General features: G+C 39.8%; 1 protein-coding gene across 1 annotated transcript in view; it reads right to left on the bottom strand.

The window, feature by feature from the left end:
* LOC120916574 (uncharacterized PE-PGRS family protein PE_PGRS54-like) overlaps positions 1 to 26,105 on the bottom strand; it is a 94,843-nt gene that overhangs the window by 13,720 nt on the left and 55,018 nt on the right. Inside the window, exons 25-34 of the mRNA XM_040327624.1 lie at positions 25,813 to 26,007; positions 24,740 to 24,934; positions 23,665 to 23,859; positions 22,599 to 22,793; positions 7,268 to 7,369; positions 5,845 to 5,946; positions 5,423 to 5,521; positions 1,659 to 1,760; positions 1,148 to 1,249; positions 736 to 825 (exon numbers count right to left, since the gene is read on the bottom strand). Of these exons, the coding sequence (XP_040183558.1) occupies positions 736 to 825; positions 1,148 to 1,249; positions 1,659 to 1,760; positions 5,423 to 5,521; positions 5,845 to 5,946; positions 7,268 to 7,369; positions 22,599 to 22,793; positions 23,665 to 23,859; positions 24,740 to 24,934; positions 25,813 to 26,007 (1,377 nt within the window). The remainder of the gene's footprint in view (positions 1 to 735; positions 826 to 1,147; positions 1,250 to 1,658; positions 1,761 to 5,422; positions 5,522 to 5,844; positions 5,947 to 7,267; positions 7,370 to 22,598; positions 22,794 to 23,664; positions 23,860 to 24,739; positions 24,935 to 25,812; positions 26,008 to 26,105) is intronic.

Genomic DNA, 26,105 nt, shown 5'->3' with positions numbered 1-26,105 from the left:
CTTGAATGTTAATGCCTCCCTTTCCTTGATTCTCATGCCTACCACGTTCAAAACCCAGATTAAATTGTCATGTGCAAAATAATTCAGGTTTAAAGTAAAAACTCTGATTTGTATATATATATATATATATATATATATATATATATATATATATATATATATATTTTTTTTTTTACCTTACTGTGAATGTGATTTATTTATTAGATGAAGTTACAGGCTAGCAAACAGTAAAATTGCCTGGTACACAAAACGATAGAATTAATATTATTTTTTTCTATATAAGCAGTGGCGGTGCGTCCATAGAGGGCGCAGGAGCGCTGCCCCCTCTCGCTCCTGCACCACCACTGAAAAACAATACATAGATTCATGTATTGTCGCCGCAGGAAGTGCAGTATCTTTACAGGCAGGATATTCAGGCACTTCAAACGCAATGTCAATGTACAGTAAATTATTGCACTTTGCCATATTAGAGCACTTTGTAGCAGGATTACAAGTCCAGGAACTAATAAATTCAGCTCCCAGGCTTATTATTGGCCCATAGCTGTCATAACTGCATTGCTGGAAACAATACCTTTAGAAATAGCAGTGGAGCAAATAACCTCTAACCCAGTAACATTTTAATTGTCATCTTTGACTTATGTGGTTACCTGTGTGTGTGTGTGTGTGTGTATATATATATATATACCAAAAAAGATATATTAAAATACAGTAATAATATCTAAACATTCCAGATACCTTTATCTTCATGAGATGATCTCTTGCTATTATCAACCTCTTCATGACTGCTTTGACCATGGCTAAATCCACCACTGACATTGATTCGACCTATAAAAGATGATATTAACATTTTACTTAAACACTTATTTCAATGATTTATTCACTTACCAGTGAGTGAATATGGTTTGTACATACACTTCATAGCAGTAAATAATAAATTGGTCTGTGATACAGCAGAGTAATTCAAGAAAGAAAAGATCCAAATGTATGTTCTCTAGATATACACAAATGACCTTGGCCAAAATAAATGACTAAATATTATATTGTACAAACGTGAACATGCCATGCTAGCTAGGCGTACTGCAGCTTTTATATCAAAGAAGGGGTTTGATAGTGATTAACAGTAGCAGCTTTCTTAGGTTCTATATACCTTTATCCTCTTCAGATGAGTCCTTGCTTCCTCCCTGAATGTTAATGCCCGCCTTTCCTTGCTTCTTCTGGCTACCATGTCCAAAACCCAGATTCAATTTTCCTGTACAAAATAATTCAGGTTTAAATTATTTCTTCACCTAACAGTGAATGTTACAGTTACGTTACAGGTTCACAAACAATAAAATAGTCTGGTACGCAAAACAATAGAAGAAACATATTTTTTTAAATATAAAATAAACTGGATCAAAATTAATATAGCTGAATGCACGTATGTAAAGCACAGCGCTATCCTTCCTTTTTTTATTTATTTTTATAATTCCACCCATAGCCTTGTAGACTTTAAAAATACATTAGACAAAGCTAACAAGCTAACAAGGTCAAAATAAATGACTAAATATTATATTGTACAAACGTGAACATGCAATGCTAGCCAGGAGTACTGCAGCTTTTAAATCAAAGAAGGGGTTTGATAGTGATTAACAGTTGCAGCTTTCTTAGGTTCTATATACCTTTATCCTCTTCAGATGAGTCATTGCTTCCTCCCTGAATGTTAATGCCCAGCTTTCCTTGCTTCTTCTGGCTACCATGTCCAAAACCCAGATTCAATTTTCCTGTACAAAATAATTCAGGTTTAAATACTTTCTACACCCAACAGTTAAAGTTACAGAAGAAGTTACAGGTCCGCAAACAATAAAATAGTCTGGTACACAAAACAATAGAAGAAACATATATTTTTAAATAAACTGGGTCAAAATGAATGACCAAAACTTAAATAGTATACTTTAAACGTGTAGACACGCAGTTCTAGCCAGGTCTAGCACTGATGTAAATAGAAGTAGGTAATTATGAATAGGGATGAGCCGAACATCCTCTTTAAAGGTTAATATGCAAGTTATTGTCATAAAAACTATTTGGGGACCTGGGTCCTGCCCCAGGGGACATTTATCAATGCAATTTTTTTTTTTTTTAAAACGGCAGTTTTTTCGGGAGCAGTGATTTTAATAATGCTTAAAGTGAAACAATAAAAGTGAAATATTCCTTTAAATTTCAGACCTGGGGGGTGTCTATAGTATGCCTGTAAAGTAGCGCATATTTCCCGTGTTTATAACAGTCTCTGCACAAAATTACATTTCTAAAGGAAAAAAAGGAATATAAAACTACTCGCCGCTATAATAAATTGTCGGGTCCCGGCAATACAGATAAAAGTAATTGTAAAAAAATGGCATGGGTTCCCCTTAGTCCATTACTAGGCACCTTTGGGTCTGGTATGAATATTAAGGGAAACCCCGAAACAAAATAAAAAAATGCGTGGAGGTCTCCCCAAATTCCATATCAGGCCCTTCAGGTTTGGTATGGATTTTAAGGGGAACCCCACGCCAAAATTAAAAAAAATATGGCGTGGGGTTCCCCCCAAAAATCCATACCAGACCCTTATCTGAGCACGCAACCTGGCAGGCTGCAGGAAAAGAGGGGGGACGAGAGAGCGCCCCCCCCAAACCATACCAGGCCACATGCCCTCAACATGGGGAGAATGTCCCCATGTTGATGGGGACAAAGGCCTCATACCCACAACCCTTGCCCGGTGGTATTGGGTGTCTGCGAGCAGAGGGCTTATCGGAATCAGAAAAGCCCCTTTAACAAAGGGTACCACCAGATCCCACCCCCCTATGTGAATTGGTAATGGGGTATATTGTACCCCTACCATTTCACCAAAAAACATCACTGGAGACCGAGAATGGATTACATCGCTGGAATCTTTTTTTATGTTTTATTTTTTTATTTTTAATAAAGGACTTGTCCCAAGCTGTCTCTTGTGGTTTTTAACATTTTTGACACTTTTTTTGTGAAATGGTAGGGGCACAATGTACCCCTTACCAATTCACATGGGGCGGGATCTTGAGGTCCCCTTTGTTAAAGGGGGCTTTCAGATTCCGATAAGACCCCCGCCCACAGACCCCCACAACCATTGGGCAAGGGTTGTGGGTATGAGGCCCTTGTCCTCATCAACATGGGGACATCCTCCCCATGTTGAGGGCATGTGGCCTGGTATGGTTTGGGGGGGGCGCTCTCTCGTCCCCCCTCTTTTCCTGCAACCTGCCAGGTTGGGTGCTCAGATAAGGGTCTGGTATGGGTTTTTGGGGGGAACCCCACACAATATTTTTTTTCATTTTGGCGTGGGGTTCCCCTTAAAATCCATACCAAACCTGAAGGACCTGATATGGAATTTGGGGAGACCTCCACGCATTTTTTTTATTTTTTTTAGGGGTTCCCTTTAATATTCATACCAGACCCAAAGGTGCCTGGTAATGGACTAAGGGGAACCATGCCATTTTTTTTACAATTACTTTTATCTGTATTGCCGGGACCCGACAATTTATTATAGCTGCGAGTAGTTTTATATTCCTTTTTTTTCTTTAGAAATGTAATTTTGTGCAGAGACTGTTATAAACACAGAAAATATGCGCTACTTTACAGGCATACTATAGTCACCCCCCCAGGTCTGAAATTTAAAGGAATATTTCACTTTTATTGTTTCACTTTAAGCATTATTAAAATCACTGCTCCCGAAAAAATTTAAGTTTTAAAAAAAAAATATATTGTATTGATACATGTCCCCTGGGGCAGGACCCCAGATACTTTTTATGACAATAACGTGCATATTAACCTTTAAAATTAGCACTTTTGATTTCTCCCATAGAGTTTTAAATGGTGTTCCGCGGCTTTCCAATTTGCCACAAACACCCCAAATTGTTTGCTATTCGGCGAAGGGGCGAACAGCCAATGTTCGAGTCAAACTCATGTTTGACTCAAACATTAAGCTCATCCCTAATTATGAATAAAAAAACTGGATAAGGTTACCAGTTACTGTATCTCTGCAGGTTACTGCAAGAAACAACCATAGCTGAATGCACATATGTAAAGGACAGTGATATCCTTCCTTTTTTTTTTTATAATTATGCTCTATATCCTTTGTAGACTTTAAAAATATATTAGACAAAGTGAACAAGCTAACAAGGTGATTCTAAAAACACTTGAATCCCAGACCCATTTATTCCTATACCCTTCTTGATCCCCATAACTTTATTTTTAATTTAGGAAATCTTTCAGTTCTGTACTTTACACCTTTACACCCTCATTCTTTGATTCTAAACTGGATGTTTAAGCCCAGCTTTTCTTTATTCTTTATTCTCATGACACCAAAACCACCACCTAGTTTGAAATTACCTGTATATATTAAAGCGGGGGTTCACCCCAAAATTTTTTTTTTAACATGACATTCAGCTGAGTTGTCAGAATGATAACCGGCTGTTTTTTTTTTCATACCGTATTTTCACCGCCGCTTCCGGGTATGTAATCTGCGGGACTGGGTGTTCCTAAGTGATTGACATCCTTCCGAATGGCGCATACAGCGCGTCACTAGTTGCCGAAAGAAGCCGAATGTCGGTGCGCAGGCACCGTACAGAGCCGACTTGCAGTCCGGCTTCTTTCGCCAACTAGTGACGTGCTGTATGCGCCGGTCGGAAGGATGTCAATCACTTAGGAACGCCCACTCCCGCAGATTACATACCCGGAAGCGGCAGTGAAAATACGGTATGTGCTGCACTGAAAAAAAAAACAGCCGATTGTCATTCTGAAAACTCGGCTGAATGCCATGTTAAAAAATTATTTTGGGGTGAACCCCCGCTTTAAGTAAGGCTTGTATGTTGTGTGCTAGCAGCTGCCCACTTTGTCTTTAGCAGCGCGGTTTTCTCTCCCCTATTTTTTTAAATAGTTCAATAATGCAGCGAGGAAACATAGGGCAGAACTACGTCTGCTCTGGTCTAGTTACCAGTAGATGAGAGACCTACAGGAAGTGCAGTATCTTTACAGGCAGGATATTCAGGCACTTCCAGTTCAAACGCAATGTGAATGTACAGTAAATTATTGCACTTTGCTATAGTGGAGCACTTTGTAGCAGGATTACAAGCCCAGAAAATAATAAATTCAGCTCCCAGGCTTATTGTTGGCCCATAGCTGTCAAGACGGCATTGCTGGGACCAATACCTTTAGAAATAACAGTGGAACAAATAACCTCTAACCCAGCAACATTTTAATTGGCATCTTTGACTCACATGGTTACGTGTGTGTGTGTGTGTGTGTGTGTGTATGTATATATGTATGTATATATATATATATATATATATATATATATATATATATATATATATATACATACATATATACCAAAAAGATATATTAACATACAGTAATAATATCTAAACATTCCAGATACCTTTATCTTCCTGAGATGATCTCTTGCTATTATCAACCTTTCCACGCTTTTCATTACTGCTTTGACCATGGCTAAATCCACCACTGACATTGATTGGGCCTATAAAAGATGATAATAATATTTTATTTAAAAACTAATTTCAATGATTTCTTCACTTACCAGTGAGTGAATATGGTTTGTACATAAACTTCATGTCAGTAATTAATAAAAATTGTCTGTGATACAGCAGAGTAATTCAAGGAAGGAAGGATCCCAGCTTATGTTCTCTACATATACACAAATGACCTTGGCCAAAATAAATGACTAAATATCATATTGTACAAACGTGAACATGCAATGCTAGCCAGGTGTACTGCAGCTTTTATATCAAAGAAGGCATTTGATAGTGATTAACAGTAGCAGCTTTCTTAGGTTCTATATACCTTTATCCTCTTCAGATGAGTCCTTGCTTCCTCCCTGAATGTTAATGCCCACCTTTCCTTGCTTCTTCTGGCTACCATGTCCAAAACCCAGATTCAATTTTCCTGTACAAAATAATTCAGGTTTAAATAATTTCTTCACTTAACAGTGAATGTAGCAGAAGAAGTTACAGGGTTGCAAACAATAATATAGTCTGGTACACAAAACAATAGAAGAAGCATATTTTTTTTTAAATATAAAATAAACTGGGTCAAAATGAATGACCAAAATGTAAATAGTATACTTTAATTATGTAGATACACAATTCTAGCCAGGTCTAGCACTGATGTGAATAGAAATAGGTAATTATGAATAAAAAAACTGGATAAGGTTACCAGTTACTGTATCTTTGCAGGCTACTGCAAGAAACAACCACAAATGAATGCACATATGTAAAGCACAGCGCTATCCTTCCTTTTTTTTACCAGAACTTTATTTTTAATTTAGGAGATCTCTCAGTTCTGTTCTTTACACCTTTACACCCTCATTCCTTGATTTTACCCTGATTGGATGTTTATGCCCAGCTTTCCTTTATCCTCACGACACCAAAACCACCACCTAGTTTTAAATTACCTGTATACATTAAGTAAGGCTTGAGATGAAAAGTCTGAATTCCAAAAATGTTTTTTTTACATAAAAGGGATTTAAAAATTAATGAGCTTTCATTCTATTTCAGTGGGTCACTGCAATAGATGAACATCAGCTCCAAGTGGAGCAAGGTGCAGTGTATATTCTCATTGGGGTATTTCAGAAAACTATACTGCATTTTAGGTCTGATGGACCGTTTTCATCAGACTAACCGATCGTGTGTGGGCCCCATCAGTTTTTTATCCATCGGTTAAAAAACTAGGAACTTGTCTTAAAATTATCTGATGGTTAACTAACCGATAGGAAAAAACGTATCGTCTGTAGGCACGTCCATCGGTTAAAAATCCACGCATGCTCAGACTAAATTAGGGGACGGGAGCGCTCGTTCTGGTAAAACTAGCGTTCGTTATGGAGATAGCACATTCATCACGCTGTAACAGACAGAAAAGTGTGAATCGTCTTTTACTAACATAAAATCAGCTAAAGCAGCCCCAAGGGTGGCGCCATTGGATTTGAACTTCCCCTTTATAGTGCCGTCGTACATGGTTTACGTGACCGCGTTCTGACACGATTGTTTTTTTAACCAATGGTATGTAGGCACGACTGATCATCAGTCAGCTTCATCGGATAACTGACAAAAAATCCATCAGTCCGTTTTCATCGGATGGACCGATCGTGTGTACAGGGCATAAGTGTCATATTGTAGTGATGTAAACATGCAATGCTAGCCAGGGTTACTGCTGCTTTAATATCAAAGAGGTATTTTAACCAGTAACAGCTTTCTTAAGTTCTACATACCTTTATCCTCTTCAGATGAGTCCTTGTTTCCTCCCTGAATGTTAATGCCCCCCTCTCCTTGCTTCTCTTGGTTACCACGTCCAAAACCCAGATTAAGTTGCCCTGTACAAAATAATTCAGGTTTAAAATAATAACACTGATTTTCATATATTCTTATCTCAACAGTGAGTGTGATTTAGTGTAACAGATGAACGTACAGGTTAGCAAAATAAACAGTCTACTACATAAAACAAAGATGAAACGTATGTTGTCTAAATATATGATAAACTAGGTCAAGGTAAACAACCCAAGACTTAGGCCTCGTACACACGGCCGAGGAACTCGACGTGCCAAACACATCGAGTTCCTCGGCCAGTTCAGCACTGAAGCCGCCGAGGAGCTCGGCGGGGCGAGAGCTCCCATAGAACAACGAGGAAATAGAGAACATGTTCTCTATTTCCTCGCTGAGCTCCTCGTCGGCTTCCTCGGCCGAAAGTGTACACACGACCAGTTTCCTCGGCAGAATTCAGCCAGAAACTCGGTCGGAAGCTGAATTCTGCCGAGGAAACTGGTCGTGTGTACGGGGCCTTAAACACAATGGCCCAGATTCAGGTAGAATTGCGCTATATTTGCGCGGGCACAGGGCAACGATTTTGCCCTGCGCCCACACAAATATTTTGCGCTGCCCTCGATTCACGGAGCAGTAGCTCCATGAATTGCGAGGGCGCGCCGGCAAAATTGCCCGGCGTAAGCGCGCGCAATGTAAATGATCCCGCCGGGGTTCATTTAAATTAGGCGCGCTCCCGCGCCGAGCGTACGGCGCATGCTCTGTCGGGAAACTTTCCCGACGTGCATTGCAGCAAATGACGTCGCAAGGACGTCATTTGCTTCAAAGTGAACGTGAATGGCGTCCAGCGCCATTCACGAATCACTTACGCAAACGCCGTGAAATTCAAATTTCACGGCACGGGAGCGGCGGCTATACTTTAGCATTGGCTGCCCCTGCTATTAGAAAGGGCAGCCTTGCGCTAAAGTTGCCGTACGGAGACTCCATACCTGGCTTGCGCGGGGCCCGCGCAAGTTTGTGAATCAGTTGGTAGTATGCAATTTGCATACTACACGCTGATCACAATGGGAGTGCCTCCTAGCGGCACACGCAAGAATGCAGCCTAAAGTTTGCGAGGCATAAGAGCCTTATGCCGCGCAGATTTTAGGCTGCAGTCGGTGTAACGAGGTTCCTGAATCAGGAGCACTCGTTACACCGGAGCAAGTAAGCAATTGCGCCGTGTAACTTATGGTTACACGGGCGCAATTGCTTCTTGAATCTGGGCCACTGCTTAGAACATGTAGACAGGCAATGCTAGCCCAATCGAATGCTGATTGGATTATAATAAGTAAGGTTTAGATACGGATATTCATCAATATCTTAAATAAATTTTAAAATAATTGCGGGAAGGCTAAAACCACTACTCCCACAGTGGGTCCATAGAGATCAGGTGCGGTTCGTAACAGGGAGGGAAAGGAAAGACAACTCTCTCAAGTCTCTGTTTTTGATACATGAGGCAAAAGAGAGTGGAGCCCCGGTCGTGCCCTTGTCAGTAGATGCCGAAAAATGCCTTCGACAGAGTAGACTGGGGCCTCATGCTGGGAACCTTGAGTCACCTAGGAATAGGAAAAAGGATGATGCGATGGATATCCGCATTCTATTTCCATCCAACAGCTAAAATTAGGATAAATGCATGCCTCTCTCCCTCTATGAAACTATTTAATAGTACAAGGAAGGGCTGTCACCTTTCACCAATGTTATTTGTACTGGCACTGGAACCCCTTTAGCTGCAATATGGAAAAATTAGGATATAAGAGGAGTAAGAGTTGGGGGTAAGGAGTATAAAGTGGCCATATATGCAAATGACGTTCTATTTTACATTTCTAACCCTAGAACAACAATACCAATTGTATTAAAGGAATTGAGTAGGTATGGGAAAATTGACAAACTTTAAAATCGATAGATCAAAATCAGAGATCTTAAATTTATAGGTTCCAAAAAAGGAACAGCAGGAAATTTAGCCAGCATTTCCCTTCGGAACTGAAATAACTAGGTGTAAAATTGACAGCGTCATTGGAATCTTTATATGCGGCTGATTATATTCCCATATTGAATGAGGTAAAAATCAACTCAACCATCTGAGATATAAACCCCTTTTGTGGCTGGGGAGGATAAATGCCATAAAAAAGATTATTTTGCCAAAATTAACATACATATTCCAAATGATTCCAATAAGAGTCCCACAGGATTTTTTTGTGAAATTAAGTACCCTAGTTTTAAAGTTCATATGGAGGCAAAAGCACCCCAGAATTTCATATGCAACATTGGTAAAAGGTGAAAAAGTCAGGAGGGCTAGCAGCACCAGACTTTAAGAAATATTACCAGGCAATCATTATGTCACGGATAGCAGATTGAATGTATAATAAAGATGGGAAAGGGTGGGTGAAAATTGAGAGAGGACAAAGTAAAGTAGAGTTAGGGAAAAGGGTATGGGGCCCACGACAACATTGTGGGCTGTCAAAAAACACAAACCCACTTACTAAACATACTTTTAGGATATGGGATGGCTTGAGTAGAGCACATCACTGGCAATTCACCTTTAATTTCTTTATTGGACACAAGTTATTTTAAGCCAGGGAAAGATGAATATATTTATTTTACTAGATGATCTAAAAAAGATGAAATGCTACTACAAGATGTGATGATAGGAAATAGGGTATGCACAATCACAGAATTAATACAAAAATGGGGGAGTAGGCCACTAGACAGGTGGAGATATGCACAGATACAGCACTTTACACAGGCACTCCCCCAACCACCGTGGGGAAAGGGGGATATGAAGCTAATGGAGAAACTGTTCTGATGCCCGCGGTGTCTGGAGCAGAGCGTGTCTAAAAAATATACAATTTTGATAGAAGAAACAGGACCCAAATACCCACCCTACCTGGGAAAGTGGGAGGAAGAAATAGGCTCTCTGTGCAGGGCCAGATTAAGAACATCATGGGCCTGGTGCTGAGGATTTTGGTGGGGCCTTTTAGGCTGCATTCACACCTCCGCGACAAGTAACGCCGCGTACGCGGCGTATTTTGCCGCGAATAGTGTAACTTTTTTTTTACAAATCCTTCCTATTGCTTTGTATGGCCGAACGCCAATGCCGCCTGAAAAAAAGGGTCCGGGACTTTTTTTCATGCCGCAGGTGTACGGCGTCTATGAGATGTGAACCATCTCATAGACAGCAATGGGAATTCTCCCCTCGAGCGGCCGGCGTCGGGCGTTTTGTCGCGGAGGTGTGAATGGGGTGTAATAAATAATAAATAAATGCGTGGGAATGACATGAACGCAGCCCAGCCAAGGCAAGTGACCAAAGGCACAGAACCCAGAAGGAAGACCGGGTGAAGATGGAAGTGTCCAGGCCCCGCCTGATTCATCGCAGCACTGGAGGGCTCAGTCTGAAAATTGAAGTGTACACTAATGTGCTAATATGCTGTGCATACTTGTACATTGTGGCATAACCTACCCCAGGGCCTCTAAAAAGTAGTAATGTCAGGAAAGTTTTCTACCGCTTTATTATCACAGGATCCCAGGAGCCTCTCATGGGGCCCCCTACTGACCCGGTGGACGGTGGCCCTTGGGCAGTGCCTAAGTGCACAGTTGCCAACATTTAAAAAATATTTTCAGGGCCACTTTTTTATATAAGTGCTATATTTAGAGTAGCTGAGATCCCCGATGTTCCTCTATACATCACAGTAGTAATCACAAAATTAAATGAGTACTAATAATGGGGCAGAACAAATATGAGAACTGAGATTTCCTTTAGTTGAACTAACAAAAGTGTGTCCATTCTAGAGCTGGTAACATTGAGGATATTCAGTATAATTTTAAAGAACTGTTTTTGTGGGTAAGCGACATAGGGGAGGAGTATGGACGGTATATAAGTGGGAAGTATGTGCAGGTGAGGGAGAGGAATGTGGAGGGTCTAACAGTGGGCACTATGTACAGGAGAGGAGTACAAAGGGTACGGAAAAAAGCACTATGTACAGGAGAGGAGTGTGAAGGGTATGACAATGGGCAGTATGTACAGGAAGAGTGAGGGGGTATGACAGAGGGTAGTACGTACCAGAGAGAAGTGTGGAGGGTATGATGGGGCAGTATGTACAGGAGCGGAGTGTGGAGGGTATGACAGTGGGCAGTATGTACAGGAGAGGAATGTAGACGGTATGATAGTGGGCTCTATGTATAGGAGAGGAGTGTGGAGGGTATGACAGTGAACACTATGTATAGAAGAGGAGTGTGGAGGGTATGACAGTGGGCACTATGTATAGAAGAGGAGTGTGGAGGGTATGACAGTGGGCACTATGTATAGGAGAGGAGTGTGGAGGGTATGACAGTGAGCAGTATGTACAGGAGAGGAGTGTGGAGGGTGCGACAGTGGGCACTAAGTACAGGAGAGAAGTGTATGACAGCAGGCACTATGTACAGGAGAGGAGTGTGAAGGGTATGACAGTGGGCGCTATGTATAGGAGAGGAGTGTGAAGGGTATGACAGTGGGCGCTATGTATAGGAGAGGAGTGTGGAGGGTATGACAGTGGGCACTATGTACAGGAGAGGAGTGTGTAGGGTATGACAGTGGGTACTATGTATAGGAGAGAAGTGTGGAGAGTATGACAGTGGGCACTATGTACAGGAGAGGAGTGTGGAGAGTATGACAGTGAGCACTATGTACAGGAGTGGAAGGATATTTAGGGACTGAGTAGTGGTTAAGCGGGTCATACATGGATTGAAATTACGCCAATTATGCAGAGACCAGCCATAGTCAATCTATGTATGGGCTAGCTGGTTTTACACAAGTCAATCTATTAATTAACTTGAGTACAACCAGCCTGTTTTTTTTTTCTTAAAACAATCAGTGCTGCCAGCTAAAGTTAGCAACACTGATCATTGTACGCACTGGCAGAACACAATAACACTGCAGGAGTGATTCCCCCATCCACAGGTCAGCAGGTGAGAGGGTGTGTGGGGACAGGCTGGGGAGAGATACTAGTCAGTGGCTGGGTAGGCACGGGTAGTATCAGAGCCAGATACACACAGGTTACATACGCCACGATCGTTAGAGCGAGAACAATAATTCTAGTACTAGACCTCCTCTGTAACTCTAAACATGTAACCTAAAAAAATGTAAAGCATCGCTTAGGATACCAAAAAAAATTGTGCTAACTTAACTAACTGTTTTTTTAATGAATGAAACATTTTTTCCCAAAAAAACATGTTTGAAAAATTGCTGCGCAAATACCGTGCTAGAGCTGCACAATTAATCGTTAAAAAAAATTGTGATCTCGATTCAACCCCCCTGACGATCTTCAATGCAGAGTTTGCTGATTCTTTCATATAACAAGTGGAGAGACTTTCAGCTGTCAAAAGAAAATATCTTGGCAGTCTGCCAAGTTTTTAACAGGAAACATTGTAACTGACACTTCCTTCTTAGATCAAAGGGATAGACTTCTGTGTGTAAAGAACAAATCTGGGCAGTCTGCGAAGTTTGTAAACAAAATTAAACATTGTAACTAACTAACATTGTAACTAAATTTAACCACTTAAAGTCCAACACTTGTTTCTTAAGTTAGAAAGCAATATTATTTGCTAGAAAATTACTTGGAACTGCCAAACATTATATATATTTTAGCAGAGACTCTAGGGAATACAATGTCTATTGCTGCAATATGTTATGTCACACTGCATTTTCCCACTTCAATGAATAATAAAAACCATAAAAACAAAACAGTGAAGTTAGCCCATTTTTTTTTTTTTTTTAATGTGAAAGATGATGTTACGCCGCAACAATCGTGAGAGAATCGTGATCTTCTAAGCAAAAAAATTGCAATTCTCATTTTAGCCAGAATCGTGCAGCTCTATACCGTGCAACATAAAAAGTGGAAAGACCACCATAGAGTAATTTTCTAGCAAAAAACAAATGATGATTTTTACATGTAGTAGAGAAGTGTCAGAATTGGCCTGGGTGGCAAGGGGTTAATTACTATGAGTAATATACAAATAATTATTATAAGCACTGTGATCCTATCAGTCTGCTGTAGTGTGTCAGCTTGTATTTATATTGGCCGCTCTGAATGTAGCTTCTGACAGGCTGTGCAAGCAGGCCCGTATCTCCGGAACCATAAATGATAGCCGTCCCATATTTTAACCAGTTGTGGGGTAGCTCTTCCCATGCCTACCCCCAAATGTAGAGTTTCTGTGACCTCTGGTCATCGAGCTACAACCCCCCAAATTCGATCTTAGAAAAAAAAAATCTTAAAAAAAAAAAAAAAAAAAAATTTTTTTTTTTCTTTTTTTTTTTGGGCAAATGGGCCTATCTTGAGAAAGGGGCCTGGAGCTGCAGCTCCATCAGCCCCATTGTTAATCCGGCCCTGTCTCTGTGGAGTGAGGAACATAGGAATACGATTCTGAAGGTTGCCTGTGCATCTTCTAGTGATGTTAAAACAACAGAAATGTGCTTTAAACTGTTAGCAAGGTGGTGCGTCACTCCACAGAGAGCACATAAGATGAGCACATAGACCCCCCCAGCGTGTTAGAGGGGCTGCAACGCTCCTGGGACTTTCGCGCACCTATGGTGGGATTGCCCAAGGATTCAGTCTTACTGGGAAAGAATAATAAAAAATACCCATCAAATAACAGGGAACAGGAAACCCCTGGAAATGCTTGTTTCAAGACACGGATAAAACGGTAGCCCAATATAAAAATACGCTAGTACCCCATCTCCTGAATGCAGCTAAAGGCCTGATCCCTCGATTATGGAGAACCCCCTGAAGCCCCCTCTATGAAGGAATGGGTAGTAAAGATAGACTGGCTGAGGTCAATAGAGGAATCAATACACAGAAGTAAAGTCTCCATAGAAACATACAATAACATCTGGGGGAAGTGGTTAGAGTTTGAAAAATCAATGGAATATGCAAGGATTTTGGAGGGTTAAGGGAAATGGGGAGATGGGGAGAGGATAGAGCTCCATGAGGAAAAAGAGAGGAGCATGTGACAGGTTTAAAAAAGGATTGAATTTAAGGGGGAGGGGGAGGAGAGAGAGGGGGGTATGTGTTGCCTTTTGTTTTTTTTGTTTTGTTTTATTTTGTTTGGGGGGGGGCAGTAGGGGGAGGGAATGTAGGATATGGAATGTTATATGAACGGAGATGTAAGGTGGAAACACCTATATCCAATGTTGTTAATCTGAAAATGTTGTATGAATAAAAATAAAAAGAGAATATATAATGCATTTTAAAATACTTTTTACAGCAGGTCACTGAAGTGGCAGAACAATAGACAGAAGACAGAATAAAAAAAGCAGAGCTGAAAGCACCTTTGTAAAAGACACCACTGTTTTTTTTTTTTTTTTAAACTAAATTAGATACACCTAAGATGGTAATTTTAAACCACAAACCTTTTCCTTCCTTTACCCTCTCTAAATCCCAGAATTGTCTTTTAATTTGTAAATGTCTCAATTCTGTCCCTTATATCTTCCAGCTTTGTAGTCTAATGTATTTTACATCCTTTTTAGACCATATCCAGCATGCATCTTTGCAGCAGCAAATCACTTGTTATAAACAGCAAGCAATAGAGCAATATTACTGGAAGGGAATGTAGAGTAGAGATGTGGTCTAATTCACTTATGCTAGGGTACCAGTAAAAAAGATTTATTTACGTAATTTATTCAGGTGCAAACAAAAATACTTTTTCTTTGCATGTGACTGGGTATTCTTTTCAAGTTGAATTTTTACCACATTCACTAACCTAATGGAAGTTTCTCTTGCAAAGTGCACAGCCATTTTGACCTTTGTAAATTAACCCCATTGATTTAGTTATATTGAGTGGTATTAATGAACAGTAACAGTGATGTCTATGAGTTCTTGTAAGTCCTACTTAAATTTATCTTCATGAGGTTAATGCCTGATTCCACCCTGAATTTTTTAACCACTTTTCCCTCGCGAGTGCCGTGCCCATGACCATCCAAAATGAAACATGGATAAGTGAGGCATAATACACATGCGTATATCATTAACTTAGCTAACTTGGATTACTTAGGCTTGTACTGTAGACATACAGTACTACTAAAGACTAGTCTAACATTGTGGCATTTCTGCCCTGATTATATCTGTCAGGACTAAAGTCCTTTATATGTAAATCCAATCAGTCATCTCTCATATAAGCTTTTATTTAAGTAATTTTCAAAACTTTTATATCTTTAATTGTAGAAACCTGTGGGTCCTGCGATCAAGCTCATTTTACAACACTTCCTGTTATAGGGTGACAATATTCTGTCCCTCAAAAAATATCCTTTCACAGATTAACACTTCATCATCACAAAAACACAAACAAATTAGTAATTAAAAAGATTTGTGTAAAGACATCAAACAGATAGTGGGGGAATAAGAGGAGTAGTGGGTCCCTCTCAGGCCTTGTACACCCGAGCAGACATGTCCGATGAAAATGGTCCGCGGACCGTTTTCATCGGACATGTCTGCTGGGAGCTTTTGGTCTGATATGTGTACACACCATCAGACCAAAATCCCCGCGGACAGAGAAAGCGGTGACGTATTAAGACACCGACGTTCTCTAACACGTGAGTTCAATGCTTCCACGCATGCATCAAATCAATTCGACGCATGCGCGGGATTCCGGGCCGCTGGTTATACGTCATAACCAGCGGACATGTCCGATGAGTCGTACTAACCAGCGGACATGTCCGATGAGTCGTACTAACCATCGGACATGTCCGACGGACATGGTTTCAGCGGACAAGTTTCTTAGCATGCTAAGAAACTTTTGTCCGCTGGAAACCTGTCCGCTAGGTCGGAAAACTGTTCGCTAGGCCCTACACATGGTCGGACATGTCCACGGAAACTGGTCCGTGGACCAGTTTCAGCGGACATGTTCGGTCGTGTGTACAAGGCCTCAGACCTAGACTTCAAATTGAAGTTATGTTGGGGAAAAATAAATAAAACAGAAAAACAAAATAAAAGAGAGGATTTGCCCCTCAGTCACCTTATCTATAATAATAATAATAATAATAATAATAATAATAATAATAATAAAATATAATTTGAATTCAAACAAATAATAGTGTGCACTATTCATATAAATGCCCACACTGGATTAAAAAAGCCAGGTTGTTTTCAGAGTTCAGTAGTACAAGCTGAATTGTATATACATATATTAGGGATCCAAAGATGTGACCACACCCCCTCCCCCCAAGACAGCTCCATACAAGATTATATCAGGAACAAAAGAAATTGAGTCACTAATGGCAAGCAATCAATATACAATCATGTGCAGGGAAATCAAATGTATTTTTGCTTGCATTTTTGATGATGGAAGTTAATACAGCTATATCTCATTTAATAAGCTATAGGAAAATCCCCTTGCAAAGAGAAAATTCTATTGTAAACAGCCTATTTGCCTTTAAATGCCATCTTAGCCTCTGTTTGATCTTTACTTGCCACAGTGATGCACATGTGATCAGCTATAACACCAGCCAGTTGACCACTTAACAAGTTCAGTTGAGAGCTAACATAAGCACACTATAATTGTAACAGTCATCGTTCAGGCATGCCTTGAATGGAACTATTTTAGAACACCAGGTAATTCAAAGGGTTTAGTTCTGCTTTAAATCTGTTCATTAATTATGCATGTATTCAACTGAGATGTCTGGATTATTGGGGCCAGCAGCTTCCCCAGTCCATATAACCTCCGCTGTCTCTTTGGTTTGTGACAAAAAATCTGTGATTGATGTGCCATGCCACAATCTTTATTCCAGGGTGACATAAAAGCCAATGTGTTTCTGGGGCCAGGGAATAGAGGGAACAGGGGCAGGGTTGCCAATTGTCAGTAAATGTACAAACAGTTTGTAAAATCCGTAATTGTTGCATTTGTCCATGAATGTCAGTTATAGACATGCAGCCTATATGTCCGCAATGGACATTCAAGGACAGGTACAAAAAGGACAGATTTTACAAACTGTTTGTAAATTTACTGAAAGTTGGCAAACCTGAACAGGGGACCAGCCTGAACCAGCAGCTGACAGACTCAGCTCTCCAACAACCTGTGCTGAGTCTAGTATTCAATATGTTTCAGTTCAAGCCCTGATGGAGAGGGTATTACCTGGCAATTGAAACGCGTTGGATTTGCATTACCATAGAAAAACAGTGTGAACCTACGCTTAGTGTATGTGATTTATGGAACTAGACAAAGTTATGCACCAGTAAATAATAAAATGGTCTGTTATAGAAGATAACAAGGCTTATAAGCCTCGTACACACGACCGAGAAACTCGACGGGCGAAACACATCGTCTTGCTCGTCGAGTTCCTTGTGAAGCCGTCGAGAAACTCAACAAGCCAATTTTCTCCATTCCCGTCAAGGAATTAGAGAACATGTTCTCTTTTTGGCTCGTCGAGTTTCTCGACAGTTTCCTCAACGAAAATGTACACATGACCGGTTTCCTCGACAAAAAAATATCTCCTAGCAAGTTTCTTGCTGGTTTTTGCCAAGAAACTTGGTCGTGTGTACGAGGCCTTATATTGTAGGCATGGAGATATACAATGATATCCATGTCTAATAAAGATTATTGAAAGAAAGTTTAAATGTCAAACAATGGTAGGCAGAAAAACATGCTAAGAAATAATTTCACGATAAATAGATTACAGAGCCATTTAGCAGTGGATGTGCGTAGATTATTTTGAAGAATAAGAATATTGTTTAGTATCACTTTAAGCTTTTATTTCTATCCAATCCTCCCACATAAATTATTTTTAAGAATAGGAATATTGTTTAGTGTCAGCTTTTCATCTTACTTAATCATTCCTCAATTTTTGTAAATTCTCCCTTTGTTTCATGTTTTCTATTTATTTTAGAGTCTTAGGGCCAGATTCTTGTAGATCGGCGTAAAAATGGGTTGGCGTAACATATCTGATTTACGTTACGCCACCGCAAGTTTTTCAGGCAAGTGCTTTATTCACAAAGCACTTGCCTGTAAAGTTGCAGCGGCGTAGCGTAAATCACCCGGCGGAATTCAAATTCGGCGGGTAGGGGGCGTGTTTCATTTAAATGAAGCACGTCCCCGCGCCGAACGAACTGCTCATGCGCTGTCCCTAAAATTTCCCGGCGTGCATTGATCTAAATGACGTCGCAAGGACGTCATTGGTTTTGATGTCGACGTACATTACATCCAGCAGCATTCACGGACGACTTACGCAAACGACGTAATTTTATAAATTTTTGACGCGGGAACGACGGCCATACTTAACATTGGCTGTGCCTCATATAGCAGGGGCAACTATACGCCGGGAAAAGCCTAACGTAAACGTCGTAACTTTACTACGTTGGCCGCGTGTACATTTGGGAATTAGCGTATCTAGCTAATTTGCATACTCGACGCGGAAATCGACGGAAGCGCCACCTAGCGGGGAAAAAAAATATTGCAGTTACGATCCGACGGTGTAAGAGCCTTACGCCTGTCGGATCGAATGGATATCTATGCGTAACTGATTCTAAGAATCAGTCGCATAGATATGACGGCCCAGATTAGGACTTACGACGGCGTACATGGCGCTGCGCCATCGTAAGCCCCTTGAGAATCTGGGCCTTAGTCACCCCACAATAAAACAACTTTATTTAGTCTTTTAGACAAATTAGTTTCACATTTACGATTAACCTACTCTTTGCTCCTACTTTATCTTCCTCAATAGTTTTACAAATGTATACTTAATTCATTAAAGCGGCATTCCACCCGCATTTTTTTTTTTTAAAGTCAGCAGCTACTAACACTGTAGCTGCTGACTTTTAATAAGGACACCTACCTGTCCTAGGCGCCAGCAATGATGGGCCCCCGACAGCGATCCTGACTAAGGGAAACAGGCAGTGAAGCCTTACAGCTTCACTGCCCATTTTCTACTGCGCATGCGTGACTCGCACAGCACTTTGTGAATGGGCGGCTGTCTCCTGGGATACACACAGTTCCAAGAAGGCAGCGTGCCCCATTCACCAGAAGACACAGCAACGGAGGACGAAGAAGAAGAGGACCGCGGTGGAGGAAGAGGCAGAAGAGCTACTTCCGCATAGCAACAGCCCTTTCTGGTAATTTATTTTTGGGGGGGGTAAAAAAAATATATCTGGGTGGAACTCCACTGTCTGCTGTCTAGTGTTTTTCAACAGTTCTTGCCTCCTCACCATTGCCAAACTCTACAATCAAAAAACCCTCCAAGGTTTCGTTTTTTATCCCCTAACTTTTGCCATCTTTCAAGTCAGTTTGTTCTGTTTTAAGAATTTAATAAGTTATCAACTTTTCCCAATAACCATCCATTCAAAGTAATTATATTCCACCAACATTTATGGATAATTATATTTGACACTAAAAGCTGAACAACAGTTATCACTAACGTGTTTATCTTCCTTGGATGATTTCCCAGAAACAACCTTAATTTCATGTTGTCCATTTAAAACTCCTTGTTTCCCCACTACTACCATTTTATTATATTATTATATTATATTACATATACAGTATATACTATTACCAATAATACCGTTTTAACATTTTGATGACCAAACCCCCTCCCCCCAGGTTTCGATTGACAGCTTTTGTTTGTATTTTGGCACCTTTTAAATCAGTTTTGTTTAAAAAATTTCATTTAACTGTTCCCAGAAGCATAAAAGGTGTACAGTTTATGTACTTCTAATTATATTCCACCACCTCATTTAAGTTCTTTAAATTAAAAGATCTGACACTACAGGTTAGTAAAATAAATGTTTTATCAACTTACGCTTACCTCCACTTTTAGCTTCCTCAGAAAATTTCCCAAATCCTCCCTTAATTTCATGTTGTCCTTTGATTCCACATGTCCTTGTCTCCCCACCATTACCAATGTTTATTTTCCCATTTTTATTACCAAATAAACCCCCTAACTCTAGATTGGCATCACCTAATTGAAATTTGCCACTTTTCAGGTCATTTCGATCTGTGTTAGGAAATTAACAAATCATTTAATTGTTCTCAACCAATGTCCCTTGCAAAGATCACAAAAGCTCTATTTTTGTTTTAACTTCACCTTTTAATTCCATAATCTATAGCAATACCAAACTCTATTTTGCCACATCAATTACTAAAAAGTCCCACAAGGTTTAGGTTTGTATCTGCTGAATTTTGCCATCTTTCAAGTCAATTAGTTCTGTTTTAAGACTGTAACAAGTTATCAACTTTTCCCAAACACCATCCATTTAAAGTAATTATATTCCACCAGAATTTTTGGATAATTATATTTGACTCTGCCTCGTGCACACTGGACATTTTTGGATGTTTTTTACAGCTGCTGTTTTTGGCTTCAGGCGTTTTTTCTACAGTTAATAAACTTTCCAGCATGTTATCCTATGTGTCCCTGCACACATAGACTGTTATCAACTGTTTCTGGCTGGGTTAATTTTTTGCTGTAAAAAAAACACTAAAAATAGTGGGTTCTGAGATGAGTTTTTCAGCTGTAAAAATGCTCTAATGCCAAAAAACAACTAAAAACTTCAAAAAACACAGATAAACTCTCAAAAAAACGTGGCTCTCCAGCATTTTTTAACGTTTTTGATCCCATTGAAAAAAAACACAACAAAAAACACTATTGCAAAAACATAAAAAAAAACTCACTGCAATGCTACTGGTGCAAAAGGCCCGAAGGCTAGAATACAGTTATCACTAACTTCTTTATCTTCCTTGGATGATTTCCCAGAAACACCCTTAATTTCATGTTGTCTATTGATTCAGAACTCCTTGTCTCCCCACCTCATTTAAGTTACTTAGAACAGTGTTTCTCAACCTTTTTCCAGTCGGGGCGCCCTTGAAAAATATTTTCAGTCTTGAGGCACCCCTGTCCAAGATATGGTTCACGTCGCTGTGTGTTGCGGAACACGCGCAAAATCGCGCTCGTTCTTGACACACAGACAAATGCTCTGCTCTTTAGGGGTGCCATTAATTCTTAATGGTGCACCATCCATTGGCAAACATGGGTTGCTTTTGTTGTGGCACAATTTAAAAAAAGGGTCAGGGACTTCTTTCCCCGCATTACTGCGGGTAGGGAATTGAATGGGCTGCCCTACACGCAGCACGCATTCCACACAGAACCAAGAGCTTGTTCACATGTCAGGCTGGAGGGGCAGTAAAACCACATGGTTGAGCTGTTTTTACCACCCCCAACTTTTGCCCCTTTAGCTGCAGAGGCAACAGCTGGGGGTGTAAACATGCTGTGGCTGCAGCTGGAGGTATACCCAGGGTGATTGGGGCTGCACTGCAACTACCCCGCAAACTGTGTGCATTGCATTTACGGGCTTAAAACAGGTGGTAAGGAGGCAAGATATGCCTCTTTACTGGCTGACAAATGCCCCTGAAAAGCGATTTGAACACAAATTGCTTTTCAGTGGAGCAGCAGTCCTTGCACAGTGTGTGTGTTTGTACGTGTGTCTGTTTGTGTGCATGCGCATCTGTCTGTATGTATGTTACTTTTAATCTGACCCCCTTATTCCTGTACCATCAGAACTACTTTTGTCACACACACACTAACAGACATGTGTACACATGCACACATACACTGAAAGAAGAACTGTCAGAGCTGCACAACAACCAATCAGATCCAGAGTGCTGTAGCCATGAATGGAGGATGTGGGGTGGCAGTGACTGTGACAGCTGGTTATTCATAGTAGAGCCCTCCCTCACCACCTTACTCTTGGCCTCGCAGTCAGCGCAGTACTTGTTGTCCTCCTCCCTCAGCATACGAGACAGGATGGCCTGGTGCTGCTCATTCAGCTTCAGGGCCTTTTCCCTCTCTGAGCGGGTGGCCATGTCTGCGGGCAGGGGAGCAGTGTTGGTCACGGTGGCTCTACTCTTTCTTCTTCCCCCTCAGGGAAAAGCGCGCCAGGCAGAGTTCAGGACGGTACCCACGGCTCTCACGTCACAGAAGCAGTGCGTGCGTCCGACCCTCCCATAGCAACCGATGACGTATTCGGTTGGCAAGACGCGGTCGGGAGGCCCGCACAGCCAGCACAGCTTCCCGAGTGCCGGGAAGGGAGTTTTACACAGCGGACCGGCACCGCTGTAAAGACAAATGCCCAGCAGTAATGTTACAATATTTGGGGTCATTTTGCCGCGGCACACCTGGGGACTCCTCACGGCACACCAGTGTGCCGCGGCACACTGGTTGAGAAACGTTGACTTAGAAGATTAGAAGATCTGACACTACAAGTTAGTAAAAAACTTTTTTTATTAACTTACGCTTACCTCCACCATTAGCTTTCTCAGTTTCCTCAGAATTTTTCCCAAATCCTCCCTTCATTTCATGTTGTCCTTTGATTTCAAATGTCCTTGTCTCCCCACCATTATCGACGTTTATTTTCCCATTTTTACCAAATAAACCCCCTAACTGCAGATTGGCATCACCTAATTGGAATTTGCCACTTTTCAGGTCAGTTCGATCTGTGTTAGAAAATTAACAAATGATTTAATTGTTTTTAACCAATGTCCCTTGCAAAGATTACAAAAGCTCTATTTTTGCTTTAACTTCACCTTTTAATTCCTTAATCTATAGCAATACCAAACTCTCTTTTGCCACATCAATAAACAAAACCCCCCACAAGGTATAGGTTTATATCTGCTGATTTTTTCTATCTTTCAAGTCAATTAGTTCTTTTTATAGAATGTAACAAGTTATCAACTTTTCCCAATAACCATCCATTTAAAGTAATTATATTTCACCAGCATTTTTGGATATTTATATTTGACACTTTCTTGTGCACACTGGATGTTTTTGGACATTTTTACAGCTGTTGTTTTTGGTTTCAGATGTTTTTTACTACAGTCAATAAACTCTCCAGCATGCTATCCTATGTGTTGATGCACACATAGGCTGTTATCAACTGTTTTTGGCTGGGGCGATTTTTGGCTGGGGTGTTTTTTGGCTGTAGAAAAAAAAACTAGTGAGAGTTTTTCAGCTGTAAAAATGCTCTAAAGCCAAAAAACACCTAAAAACTTTGAAAAATGGAGATAAACGCCCAAAAAGTGAGCGTTTAATGTTTTTAAAACCATTGAACAAAAAAAAACATTAATACTTTGAAAAACATTGAAAAACTCACTGCAAAGCTACTGCCGCATCATTCCTAAAGGCTGGAAAACAGTTATCACTAACTTCTTTATCTTCCTTGCATTATTTCCCAGAAACACCCTTAATTTCATGTTGTCTATTGATTCAGAACTCCTTGTCTCCCCACCTTATATAAGTTACTTAGAAGATTAGAAGATCTGACACTACAAGTTAGTAAAAAAACTTTTTTTATTAACTTACGCTTACCTCCACCATTAGCTTTCTCAGTTTCCTCAGAATTTTTCCCAAATCCTCCCTTCATTTCATGTTGTCCTTTGATTTCAAATGTCCTTGTCTCCCCACCATTATCGAAGTTTATTTTCCCATTTTTACCAAATAAACCCCCTAACTGCAGATTGGCATCACCTAATTGGAATTTGCCACTTTTCAAGTCAGTTCGATCTGTGTTAGAAAATTAACAAATGATTTAATTGTTTTTAACCAATGTCCCTTGCAAAGATTACAAAAGCTCTATTTTTGCTTTAACTTCACCTTTTAATTCCTTAATCTATAGCAATACCAAACTCTATTTTGCCACATCAATAAACAAAACCCCCCACAAGGTATAGGTTTATATCTGCTGAATTTTGCCATCTTTCAAGTCAATTAGTTATTTTTATAGAATGTAACAAGTTATCAACTTTTCCCAATAACCATCTATTTAAAGTAATTATATTTCACCAGCATTTTTGGATATTTATATTTGACACTTTCTTGTGCACACTGGATGTTTTTGGACATTTTTACAGCTGTTGTTTTTGGCTTCAGACGTTTTTTACTACAGTCAATAAACTCTCCAGCATGTTATCCTATGTGTTAATGCACACATAGGCTGTCATCAACTGTTTTTGGCTGGGGCGATTTTTGGCTGGGGTGTTTTTTGGCTGTAGAAAAAAAAAACTAGTGAGAGTTTTTCAGCTGTAAAAATGCTCTAAAGCCAAAAAACACCTAAAAACTTTGAAAAATGGAGATAAACGCCCAAAAAGTGGCTTGTGAGCGTTTAATGTTTTTAAAACCATTGAACAAAAAAAAAACATTAATACTTTGAAAAACATTGAAAAACTCACTGCAAAGCTACTGGCGCATCATTCCTAAAGGCTGGAAAACAGTTATCACTAACTTCTTTATCTTCCTTGCATTATTTCCCAGAAACACCCTTAATTTCATGTTGTCTATTGATTCAGAACTCCTTGTCTCCCCACCTTATATAAGTTACTTAGAAGATTAGAAGATCTGACACTACAAGTTAGTAAAAAAACTTTTTTTATTAACTTACGCTTACCTCCACCATTAGCTTTCTCAGTTTCCTCAGAATTTTTCCCAAATCCTCCCTTCATTTCATGTTGTCCTTTGATTTCAAATGTCCTTGTCTCCCCACCATTATCAAAGTTTATTTTCCCATTTTTACCAAATAAACCCCCTAACTGCAGATTGGCATCACCTAATTGGAATTTGCCACTTTTCAGGTCAGTTCGATCTGTGTTAGAAAATTAACAAATGACTTAATTGTTTTTAACCAATGTCCCTTGCAATGATTACAAAAGCTCTATTTTTGCTTTAACTTCACCTTTTAATTCCTTAATCTATAGCAATACCAAACTCTCTTTTGCCACATCAATAAACAAAACCTCCCACAAAGTATAGGTTTATATCTGCTGAATTTTTCTATCTTTCAAGTCAATTAGTTCTTTTTATAGAATGTAACAAGTTATCAACTTTTCCCAATAACCATCCATTTAAAGTTATTATATTTCACCAGCATTTTTGGATATTTATATTTGACACTTTCTTGTGCACACTGGATGTTTTTGGACATTTTTACAGCTGTTGTTTTTGGTTTCAGATGTTTTTTTACTACAGTCAATAAACTCTCCAGCATGTTATCCTATGTGTTCATGCACACATAGGCTGTTATCAACTGTTTTTGGCTGGGGCGATTTTTGGCTGGGGTGTTTTTTGGCTGTAGAAAAAAAAAACAGTGAGAGTTTTTCAGCTGTAAAAATGCTCTAAAGCCAAAAAACACCTAAAAACTTTGAAAAATGGAGATAAACGCCCAAAAAGTGGCTTGTGAGCGTTTAATGTTTTTAAAACCATTGAACAAAAAAAAACATTAATACTTTGAAAAACATTGAAAAACTCACTGCAAAGCTACTGGCGCATCATTCCTAAAGGCTGGAAAACAGTTATCACTAACTTCTTTATCTTCCTTGCATTATTTCCCAGAAACACCCTTAATTTCATGTTGTCTATTGATTCAGAACTCCTTGTCTCCCCACCTTATATAAGTTACTTAGAAGATTAGAAGATCTGACACTACAAGTTAGTAAAAAACTTTTTTTATTAACTTACGCTTACCTCCACCATTAGCTTTCTCAGTTTCCTCAGAATTTTTCCCAAATCCTCCCTTCATTTCATGTTGTCCTTTGATTTCAAATGTCCTTGTCTCCCCACCATTATCGAAGTTTATTTTCCCATTTTTACCAAATAAACCCCCTAACTGCAGATTGGCATCACCTAATTGGAATTTGCCACTTTTCAGGTCAGTTCGATCTGTGTTAGAAAATTAACAAATGATTTAATTGTTTTTAACCAATGTCCCTTGCAAAGATTACAAAAGCTCTATTTTTGCTTTAACTTCACCTTTTAAT

This window comes from Rana temporaria, chromosome 10 (genome assembly GCF_905171775.1).
Source record: "Rana temporaria chromosome 10, aRanTem1.1, whole genome shotgun sequence".
In the NCBI taxonomy this organism is placed as follows: domain Eukaryota; kingdom Metazoa; phylum Chordata; class Amphibia; order Anura; family Ranidae; genus Rana; species Rana temporaria.
The sequence above is the reverse complement of the archived record's forward strand: the minus strand, read 5'-3'. Positions and strand labels throughout refer to the sequence as shown.